Here is a 12266-nt window from a genome sequence, read left to right on the forward strand (position 1 = left end):
TTATCTCCTTGAAAAATACCACAATATTTCTTCTTTATAAAGTTAACTAGTTCTTAAACTGGAATTTAAGTATTATTACATCTTATAAATTTTATGAAGTGCAGATACTTTTTAACAGGTATAATGAAGATTTTGCTTTTATTTACATGATTAGTATCCGTTATAAAAGAATTTTGCACTGCTATTTGATGTACATAGATGGCGTGAAGTTAGTTTGTGTAAATGTACAGTTTAGATGAGTCATTGGACCAAACTCATTTTACCTTACTACACTAAACTTTCAGCGAACTTTTTAAAATCAATTTGTTTGTAATGTCTTAAATCTTTTCCTTTGGCAGTCTTTCATCTCTCTTTTTTTCCATTTTGTTGTCTTTCAACAAATTAACTTACAAATATTTTATATTTCTCAGTGTTTCCAAGGAAATAGTTTTATTATGCCTTCTGTCTCATTTCACCAGTAACTCATTTATGAAAGAAAAGGGATTGCTACAGTCATTAGTTACTACTTTGACACACCTCATTTTCTTTATTTCTCAAAAACAATAAGCTAATAGACTAGAGGATAGCCTCAACTTTTGGGAAACCTGCAACTTTTACTACTTTAAAGTATAATTGGTTTCTTTGTTTCATGCATTAAAAACAAGGAGGAAACGCTGAAGTCTGCCCAGGCCAGGTGTTTCTTGTTGGCAGCCTGCTCCCTAATGACTCTGTTCTCAAAGAGCAGCTGCCTACTAGTCAGCTTTGTATGGCCTATTGTTGCCGCACACCCCTCGTTAATACACATGCTGCCCCGGGCAGACCCCAAGAATGACATCAACTTGCTTATCTTAAAAACCTGGACGCAGGGTGCTGAGGTTGGCTTGCATCTGCCTGGCCAACTAATTGTGAGTTTTCTGTCCTACGATTGGCTGTTATGCCACTCGGTAATAGGTTAAGCAAAGACATTGCCATTCCATCTGTTCAACCATTCATTGTTCTTCTTGCCTGCCTGGAAGTCTGCAGCTAAAATTGTGTTAAGGAGTTACTGCTGAAGCTGCTACAGAAACCAATGTCTTTGCATTTTCCTGCTAACGTGAGTATCTGTGCCTTGAAAGTTAAATTTTTGTAAATATTCAAAATATTAGTTTGAACTATGTATAAAATAGAAAGCACCTCAAACAAAAGTCTACAAATTATTACATGGTGCCAAAATACCAGATAATTAAATTCTTTCTGTAAAATATGTCTGTGAAGCAGATTTTTTACATTTTGAAATTCTGGAGTTTTATAATTACAGCTTCATGAGCATTTGCAGGGCATCAGGCATGGCATGTAATCATTGGTACTTAAAGATAAGTTATAACGTGTTCTGATATTTAGATGAACAATGAATTTAGATTTTATCTTGTCACATTCTTATGCTTCTTAAGGTGTCACTGTCAGGCCTAAGTGCTATGAAATGATAGTAAGATCTGATGGATTTTTCCGTTGTCTTAAAAACCCAGCTTGGGAAGATGGATTGATTTAGGTAGATGTTTCCAACAGCTTGTTTTAAAAAATGATGATTAAGCATTCAGTTGCTTTGTCAGCAGTTTCAGTACTCATGTATAGTTTTAAATTTCTTCTCTCCCACCTTTCCTTTCCTTGTACTAGTTTCAGATATTAGATTGAAGATGTCCTTTGAAGAACTGTTGCTTTCAGGAGTTCTATAGTGGGGAAAGGAGGAGACAAAGACTTTCATCTGTCAGTTCAGAGGGAAAGAGAGAGCATCAAGGGTTAAAAAGAGGTTTTCATTTCTACCACATGCCCTATTGTGTGAACATATGCATAAGTCTATTGAAAGTTTTCAGAAGATGGGCAGGCCACCAGTTGCTGGTCTCCTGCAGTTCCAGTAGACATCTGTTGCCCTAGAGCATTAACCAATCTGTTCAAAGGGACATCTTCCTTTGTTAGCTAGAGGGATGCAGACAACAGCACTCACTGAAATACAATGGTAATTAAATACACAGAGACTACAGCAGTAGGTATTTATTACATATTCATTATTTTATTTTCATTGTTCTCTTAGTATTACCATTTGGGTAACAACCAAAACCTACTTTATGGCATTGTAGATTTACATTTCAAACAAATAAATTGATTTAACAAGTTTATGGTCTAATATTCCTGATTAATATGAAGTTCTTTAGAATATAAAACAAATTATATTTACTGGATCTGAGATGGATTACCCAAGTCATCTAATGAGAACTTTCAGAAAATCTCACTAAACAGGGAATTTGTATGTATGCAACAAATTTCTAGTAAATAACCATTATGTCCTTAACCTGCTAATGTAAAGTTTCTTTTTAGCAATTAAAACAATTAATACTTATTCATCATCTATAAAATTAGCATGAAAATTTAGTTCTTTTTCAACGAACAGTATTATTTGATTTTTAACGTATTAGGCCTTTAGCAAGGAAAATTGTTTAAGTTTCTCTACACTATCTGGAGAGAATTCATAGCTTTTAAGTGTAGAAATCTTTTTTTCAGACCATTGTATTTTTGCTTAATATTTTTGTGTTCATGAATATAGTATGTATAGTATATACTATGTTAAAGCCAATTATAATGGATTCCTGATATAAAGTTTAAAAGTTAAGCCATATTTCTTGCAGTTTTTTAATAACTATCAGTATAAACTCTTACCTACTTTGTGTGTGAAACTTTGTCTATGTGCTTCTACATGAAATGAAGAAAATTACCTTTATTAGCTAATAGCTGATTCACTTAAAGGTGATTTATGTGCACCTGCAATTGAGTAATTACAAAACTTAAAAGTCTAATAATTTCAAAATTAAAGAGAAAAAATTTCTACCTTATGTGTAATAATAAATTTTATGATGTAATTAGTGTCTTTGCTATCTTTTTGTTTAAAAATTATATAGATCATTTTTAAGGCATTGAACAAAAGATCTTATATCATTCTTTGTCCTAAGATATCTTATAATTCCTTGTAAGTTTTACACATTACATTAACAAGTACAGTAGCATATGAAAATCTTTTATCAGTTTTTAAATCTCAGCATTTAATTTTTTATTGAATTATTTCAAGATATTGCCAAATTCTTTTTTTTAAGTGCCATATTAAGTTAGGGCAATCATTTCCTAATTACATGTGGGTAAGGAAGTATTTTAGAGACTAAAGTTTTTAAAAAAACAAATCTTTACCATTTGGGCCAATACAAATCAGGTTCTTCAAATTTGTATTATGTAGTGGAGAAGATAAACGCAGTTTACAGACCTGGTTATTGAACTTATTTGCCCTTATTTGTACTATGTTATATTTAGTCTGTTGATTTATAGGAACTAAAAATTATTTTATTGCTTGTTTAATAATAAATGACATCGAACAACTTTCTCTGAGGTAACCAGTGAAATCTGGGAGATAAAGAGGAGCCTGTCAGTATGAAAAAAAGTTAAATCAGAATCTTTGGAAAAAAAATTACTTTGCAACAAAATTAGATGTTAATTTTTAAGTAGATTAAATCAAGCTTACATTTATCCTTAGTATTAAAAATCATATTAGTCCAATTATTCCAGACTTTTTGTTTAAATAGTAAATATAAATTACACGAATTATCAGAAGGTGAAGGTGTGTGGCAGTCACTAAATACATTCATGTACCAGAAGGCTTTTATCTGGCCTAACATAAAAAGCAAACAACAAATAATCCTATTTTTTCTCTCAATTGTATTATAACCATATAAAAACTTATAGCATACTAACACAGTGTCATCTATACTTTTTTTATACTTGACTGAAGGTGATATAAAAAGATTTAAATGCCTTTTTAGGGTAGATAATTTTCAGTTTAAAAACTTACGGTATTTGGTTTTGTTTCTTTGAAAAATGAGAGAATTAACAATTTCACTTATGCTTTAAACATAACATTTCATTCTAATTTTCTGCACTGGCTCTCTTTTTCATAAAGTATTTATCTTATTTGAAATCATCCAAAAGAAAAACATTACAGCTCAATATTAAAATAATATTTCATAGTTCAACTCAGGGATTTGGTCTGTGAGTTATTATCTTGAATGATCTCACAACAACACTTATGCAAAACCCAAACTTTTCAGGGGAGATCAAAAATGTTGCCCATTAAATACACTTCCTGCAGTCAGAGCAGATTGTGGGGTTTACAGAACAATGATGTCGGAGCTTCCAGATTGGTTTGGCAGCTGCATTGTTCTCAGAGGGTAAACCAGAGGCACTTAAGTCCCAGTCTCTTTTATAGGCTTTTGTTCATACCAGATTATTCTTTCACTGTGCTAGCATTCATGATGGCATGTTAAAAGAGTGCAGCTTAGCAACGAGCTTCTGGTTGCTAGGCAGCCCAGCTTCCAATAGGCTTTCCTTGTTTAAGATACTTTTGGTGGGAGCTCTGTGAAGGCCACAGTGCAGATTTTCCTTTTAACTGTATCCTTTTATTAAGAGGCCGTTATGATTTGTTACTTGCGTTTTGGTGTCAGTATATTACAGTAGTTAATAAATCGCTGAGTAAGAAGATTTGCTTTCAAAATCCCTTTAATTCTAAATAATTGGGCTCATGCATATCCATATTAATAGAAAAAATTGAAATAGATACAGCTTCATAATAGAGCAGATGTATCTAGAGCCCTTCAAAGGAATATTTCTTTTTATCAGTTGTGCAATCAGGAGCCAGGAGAGTTTGATGTTTTTTTTAAAACTGATGAATGCTACATTAGTAGAACAATGATATTAAAGTTATCTGTCTTCTCAAGGGATAAAACCTGAAGAAACTCCTGCAGAAGTGTGTAGGAGTTCTACCCTGAAGGAATTTTAAGTATTGTATCAAGCTAAAGATTTCTGTGTTCTCTTCTCTAGTATTTACCATAATTAATATAATTTATTTCATTATGTAAAAATATTTTACTGTCTAATAAGTTCACCAAGTATGCATTCAAATGTATCACTTAGAAAATCACTAAGCATTTTCTCTTAACATTTATATAATAGCTCCTTTCTAGTGTAAATAAGATACTGAAGAGCTTTAGAATGATATGTTTTTCCAATTTTCTTTTTTAGGTTATTTTAATAGATGTTTTATGACAGTCTCAAATTCATCTACCACTGGCTTACTAATATTATTAGTAATGGAATTGCCTTAATAAGTAAACTACCAATGTGAATATAGTCCTTTAAAATAAAGCACAAGAGAAAATAATATTTTGCTAACCTGTTCCTAGCAGAGAAAGAACAGTTATTACCAATAGATTTTAAGGAAATAGAAAAACAGCAAAAGTATTTTAAAGAGTAAAAGCATTCCTGTAAGGGGAAAGCAGGAGAAGAAAATGACTTTTTATCCAAATGCAGATAATGGTTGGTTAATTATCTGATATAGAAATATTTTCTGCCATAAAATTCAAGAAATTAAGATAACATTATTCAGTGTACCTAATTATTGCTGCTAATTTTATATGAAGTATTTTCTTTCTGTACTTCTATAATGTGCATAGAATAAGAAAACATTTCCTTGCCCCCTGGAATGAAATAGACAGTAGTATCCCCAGCAATAAGGGTAGTGTAACATTAAAAATTGTATTGTTACCATATTTAATATTCACAAAATAAAGATTATTAGGGCAAAACTATTCATTTCTTAAAAGGAATGTAATTCACTTTGTAATTATTTAATTCCTTGTTGCCTATTGTTGAATATGTGCTCTTTGAACTCAGTACTAGAATTATTTTTGAAATGTATTTAGATTGTTAAGCTTGACCCCCAAGTTAATGATAGTTTTACAATTATCACTTAATTTTTCCTTCCTTTCCATATGGCTTTCTCTTTAAAAGGATTTTTACAGATTTTTATGAATTCTTTTAGAGAAAATGTCCATAGCCTGTCATAGCATATCGAAAACATGCTTTTTTTTGATCATGTTCTATGTGTCAGTCTAGAAACATAGACTTTTAACTGTGGAGAAATGGCTTCCGTCAAGATTGACAAGCAGCATGATACAGTGGGAAGAGTATGGGTTTTGGAGACAAAACTGAGTAAAAAAAATCCAGTTTCGCTATTTATTTACTTTGTTGCCTTGGAGGGATTACATGGCCTTTCCAGTTCCTAACTTCATCTGGAAAACAGTACGGTACTGCCTTGGCAAGGGTGTTGAGGGAGGGACGAGGATGTAGACAAACACCAAATAGGTAATCAGTAGTTTGGTCCTTCTTTCCAACTTGTTTATTAAAACAAGTGAAACAGTAAATATGAAATTCTAAATATTTTCTGTTTTTCTCTAGGAATACGGGGTGCTTTGCGTTCAGGAATATAGAACAAACAGCAGCAAAGTGGAGTCAGGTGCACGTAACAGCTTCATGGGCTTGAAGGATCAGCCGGGGCATGACCTAGGCCACCTTTACGTGGAGAACACTGACCCACATTTAAGTATATCTGCACCTTGGCCAATGGTAGAAAAACCAACAATGGATAAAGTTAATTCCGGGAAGGAAGAACAAGAGGTGTCTGAAGAGAATGCGAGCTCTGGTGACTCCGAAGAAAGCACAAATTCTGATAATGAATCAGAACAGTTGAGTAGCATTTCAGTAGAGCCATGCTTATTAACCAAGACTCACAGACAGCTACGTAGGTCTCCCTGTTTAGAGCCTCACAGAGTCAAAGACAATGAAAGTTTGCAAGACTTCAAACCCGAAGAGTCCCAGACTATATCCAAGGAAGTGAAGAAACCCCCGGATGTAGTGCGAGAATACCAAACAAAACTAGAGTTTGCACTTAAGTTAGGTTATTCTGAAGAACAGATTCAGCTCGTGCTAAACAAACTTGGTACCGATGCTTTAATCAATGATATTTTGGGAGAACTTGTCAAACTTGGAAATAAAAGCGAGGCTGAACAAACGGTTAGTACAATTAACAGTATAATGCGGGAAACGTCTTCCCTGGAATCTCAGCGGTCTGAATCTCCAATGCAAGAGATTGTAACAGATGATGGAGAAAATCTGAGACCAGTAGTAATCGATGGCAGCAATGTGGCAATGAGGTAAGTGGGAAGATCTTCAGTGACTATTACGAGTCTTTAAAAGATATTTATAATTTTGTGACTGTTTCTCTTCTAGAGTGGTTAAAGTCTAGATTATTCTGCATCCTAACTTTAACTTACATGTTTCTAATTTTGTCTTTTAGTTTTTGTCTCCCTATTTCCAGGGCAGTCAGGCATTCTCACCCCATTTGTCACTAAATAGAGACCCACCCCCTTTCCCCAGATATGTCCCTCCCCCCCAATATGGCTATGTTACCATGGTATAAAAGTTAGCATATGTTCTTGATTTCATGTTAGCCACTAGTTTTAAATGAAGAACTTGAGTATAATAATATTCAACAGTTTTGGAATTTAGTCAGATAAATTGTTTTTACATGAAGTCAAATAACCATAGGGGAAAACCACAGTTCTTTTAGAAAATAAACTTTTTAACATTTGAGAATAAATCAAAACTATAGTTTAACATTTTTGTTTCATCGAAGAACTATAATTCAAAAATAATTCTTTAGGAACTGGGGAGAAAAAAACAAAACTTCTAATGAAATATTTTTTATGTATTTTGATAGTCGAAATTTAAAGTGCATTTAAATTCAATTAGTATTATAGAGTTAACTGTCCACAATATTCAGCACACTGTAAGAATACAAAGATACATAAGCCTTCATTTCTTTCAGAGAGCTTAGAATTTCACATATTGTTTCTCAAAAGGTGATCTGAAGATACCTAACACAGAATCATCTGGGGAACTTGTTTAAAATCCACATTGTAGAGCAGTGCTATTCAATGAATAATATAATGTGTGGCACATATGTCATTTTAAATTTTCTGGTACCTACATTAAAAGGTTAAAAAGGTAAAATTAATGTGAGTAATATCTTTTGTTTAGCCTAATATAACTAATGTGTCATTATTAATGAGATATTTTGCATTATTCCTTTCATATTAAGTCTTCAAATTGGACATCTTACACTTACAGTACATCTAAATTCAGACTAGCCATACTAGCCCTCCCAGAGGCCACATGCAGCTAGTGGCTACCATATTGAACAGGATAGTTCTAGAGATCTATGAAGTCCATACCCCAGACCTACCAAGTCCAGATGAAGGTACAGCCCAGGCATCCCCTTTTGTAACAATTATCCCTGCTAATAATGATGCATACCAGAATTTGAGAACCACTGCTTTAGTAGGTGATAACAAGTACTTCTACATAGGGTGTGCAAAGGACGTACTTGTCTTCAAAATAATCTTTTCAGGTGGAAGCAGTATTATCTTGCTTTATAAGCAAATGAGACTTGTAGGATTTAAATTATTTGCCCAAGGTAAAACACAGTTCAAACCCAGTTATATTAGACTTCAAAGTCTCTACACTTTTCATCATCTAAAGAAAAAAAGCAAGTTGAAAAGATTCAAGTCATTGAATGCCAGGCTAGAGAATTTAAGCTTGGCTCTAATCCAAAGGTAATTGAAGAGTTTTGAGGAGGGGAATGTCAAGAGTAGAGTTATGCCTTATCCAATAATCTGACAGTGATGTTTAAAGTGGATTATAGGAGATCAATTTGGATGCAAACAACCCTTTTAATGGAGTAAAGAGGGCCTTAAAAATTATAGAGGTATGAAGTATTCATATGGCCTTGAGAATTCCTTCAGTAAATTAACTTCTATTGTTTAATCTTTTCCAAACTTAGCCGCATACTGGTTTTTTCTCATTATAATCCAAAATTAGTGAATAATTACCCTAGCAGAGTGATAATATGGGGAGCCAAAGTGCCATGAATTCACCAAGGAAGAGACTAATGAGGGATGGTGTAATAGGTCCTAGCAGAACACCTACAACTATAGCCATATATCAAAATCACCAGAAGGGTTCTTAAAAAACACATCTTCCAGAGCTCTACTCTTGGAAAATCTGATTCAGTGGTGCTAGGACAGAACCAAAATAATCATTTTTTTAAGTGCCAAGGTATTTCTGATGCAGAGCCTATGTTGAGAACTAGTCAAGATGAAAAGTGTGTATATCTGTATGTTGGGAGGTAGAAGAAACTGATGATCCAGAGAAAGAGTAGTGGGAAAAACACTAGTGTTTAAAAAAAAAAAAAAAAGTATAATGCTAGAAGAACCAAGAGACATACAAATGTCATCAAACTCAAAGAAAAAGAGGCTTTAAGGAGAAAATAGCCTATGGGTTGTGCTGAAAAAAGATCAGAGGATATAAGAGGTCATTGTCTTCAGGAATGCCATATGGTATTAAAGATAGAAGCTGGACTACAGGATGCCAAGAAAAGGAATAGAGCTAGACTATTATTCTAGAAAACTGACAAGAGAAAAGGAAGAAAGAGGAAGATGAAGATGAAAGGATTTTGTTTCATTTGGCTTTTAAGAATGAAACTATGTAAGCTGAAGGACTGGAGATAGTCTCCACAGGAGAGGAACAGAGCATGTGAGTTTAATTTTTGAAGCAAAGTTCTGAAAGAAGAGACAGGAAAGACACAAGTGGACAGTTTGGCACTGGAGGTAAATGCAAGCCTTTGAGGGAAAAGAGAGCATGAGATTTATAAAACTTGGAGCCTACAGAAATTAATTTTTAAGATGGACATTATTTAGATAAATAATGTCACAGTTGGGTCAGCCTGACATTTCACATGACTGAAACCTAGTTCTCGAAGGAAACGAGCAATAGTACTTTATAACAGAAAATTTACATAAAACTGTTGCTCATCCCACACAGTGAGCATTATCCACAGGAAAACTTTAATATAAGAATGGGTGGTGTATTTAAGGCATTTCAAATAATCTATTCTTATATAGCTATGAAAACAAACTTGGACCCCTACACTATTTTGGCACCATCCTATTTCCCTTGCTATAAAGATGGGACAATGCAGATTCAGTTCTTCTCTCCATCATATCTTTTAATCTGACCCTTAATTGAAGTATTTCAGGCATTTCAAATAGAACAAGTTGACAGGAAATTTTTATTATAGCAGCATTATACTGTCAGTCACAATGAAAGGTTGTACCACATCCATAACTTTGAAAGTACCAGAACTCATGAAAATTCATAATAAATTTTTATATTCTATTTATAAGACCTACATAAAGTAGCAAAGTCATTTAAAAATGCCTATTTCAAATACAGAGTCTTAATTTAACAGAAATACAGAGAGATTTCACCCATTTCATGTTACATGAAATATGATACAATTTTACTTTTGAGATTAATTTCCTACTTATTATATAAAAGCTTTTTCTAGATTTATAAGTGTATACATATAATCATAAACTATAAGTAAATGTGGAAGTGGGTTAAGAATAGTGTACTATTTTATTTCCTTTCTGATCTCTCAGGCAGGTCTGTTCCCTATTAAGATGAATACAGTTTAGTTTTATTTAAATGCTAGCCATGAAACTGATACCACAAAATTGATAACACTTTCTCCGGCTCTTAAATGATCAAGCAAGTAAAGTGTGTGGAGGGAAGTTATTGAAGCATAGGAAATGATGTGTGGGAATTGCACAAAGCTATAAAAATAGATGGGAAGTGAAAAATGAGGTTTATCTGATAAGAAGACACTAAGACAGATCTTAAAGAGCATTTTATGCCATATAAAAAAGTCAATCTCTATGTATAGGACCACCAGGTCACAATATAAGATAAGCCTAACATTGTAAGTGATAGACGCAAACCATTTCATTACCAGTTGATTAAGTGGCCTCATACTGGTCCTTTTTGCAGTTAAAATTGGCAAGTAACTTTTTCAGCTTTTCCTCTCCCAAATACTTTTTTTATGATTCTATCAGTGACTTACGCCTCTATGATTTTTACTTCTTTTTTCATCTGAATAGGTTGGTGCCCCTTTGATTCCTAAAATTCCTTGATTTCTTCAGTGTACTTTCATGTACTAATCACTTGACTTCATTAAAATCAACTATATCTTTATATTCTTAGCTTCTACCTAATATTATATAAAATAAGGAAAAATACAGAGCCTCATCATTACCTCTACAGTGTGTTGTAGCACAGATCCTTCTGTCGAGAACAGAAGCTGGACATACCAGTTTTGTTGTTTTTTTTTTTATATAAACAAACTATTGTAAAACTCCACCGCCACCACTCATCTCTTCCATGACCCCCCCATTATGAGCCTTCTACCTTGGTCATAGAACCCAGGTTTCTGGCATAGATTGGATCTCCTGACTAGTAGGTAGGCCTTATTGGTGAATGTGCAGAGTATTAGGACAAATATTTCTTTGCTAATAATCTCAGGTGGACCACTTTTAGCCCATAGTTTCCATCGCCTCTGTCTTAGTGATACAGAACCACCAAAAGAATTTAATCAAGGGAAAAGTGACATATCATTTGCCTTTAAGAAAGATCACTGCAGAGAAATTTAGAGGATTTGAGCACTAAGACTAGAGACAAGGAGACCTACTTATATTTGAAAATATATGCAAAGGTTAAATTGTAGGCAACTCCTGGATAAAAAGATGAAATAAGAATGTCATTGCTTTCCAATCAAATGGTATAGAGTAGAGAAATAAAGGAACCATTTGCTTGACAATTTACGCCCCCCCCCCGCCCCCGAAAAAAGGATCCTGTTAGAAACTAGCTGGTGTTAGTACAAATCCACATGTTACCTGGGATATGGAAAAGCACTCCAGGTCAATCTTTTAAGTCATTTTTCTTAAAGTTTGAACAGAAATCAGATATAGATTTTAAAATCAGAATATAAACAGAAAAAATAAGTTGTGATAACCTTCCTTTCTATCAAGAACGGTGTACTAAGCCCATGAATTTATATAATAGAACCAGTTTAGCAGTCTATAAATAGGATTTAAGCTTCTGATTAATCTTTTAAAAAGCACAAAGACTTTCATGATTCTAATCTGGTCTGTGAAGTTATATGAAATCAAGACCTCTTTTCAGTGTAAATTTGAATATTGAAGACCATTTTGCCTAGGCTCTAAAATTTGCCTACAGTTGTTTGGTGTGTTTGATGCGCTTTTACTGGTTTGCCATTTAAGTACAGCACTGACTTAACAGTTATTAAAATCCTCTTAGACACCTAGTCTAAGTGTTCAGTTTAGGATATAAGAGACTGTTGATTGCCAGAGTTCATTCAAATTTGTTTTTGGTCCCTCAACAAAAGCTTATCAAAATTATGTGCAGTGTACCTGTGTGACCCAACATGATAACCACTAGCCACATGTAGTGACTGAACT

At 33.5% G+C, this 12266-nt stretch overlaps 1 protein-coding gene across 3 annotated transcripts in view; it reads left to right on the plus strand.

Annotated features, from left to right (window-relative positions):
• The window catches only part of ZC3H12C (zinc finger CCCH-type containing 12C), a 56417-nt gene that overhangs the window by 16287 nt on the left and 27864 nt on the right, over nucleotides 1-12266 (plus strand). For 2 of the 3 annotated variants that reach the window (XM_039868708.1, XM_039868710.1), the window contains exon 2: nucleotides 6289-7043. In XM_039868708.1, the coding sequence (XP_039724642.1) occupies nucleotides 6289-7043 (755 nt within the window). Of the gene's footprint in view, nucleotides 1-452; nucleotides 1073-6288; nucleotides 7044-12266 lie in introns of those variants that run through there. The other variant, XM_039868709.1, reaches the window with a different exon arrangement.

Source organism: Pteropus medius, unplaced genomic scaffold (genome assembly GCF_902729225.1).
Source record: "Pteropus medius unplaced genomic scaffold, Ma_sr-lr_union100, whole genome shotgun sequence".
In the NCBI taxonomy this organism is placed as follows: domain Eukaryota; kingdom Metazoa; phylum Chordata; class Mammalia; order Chiroptera; family Pteropodidae; genus Pteropus; species Pteropus medius.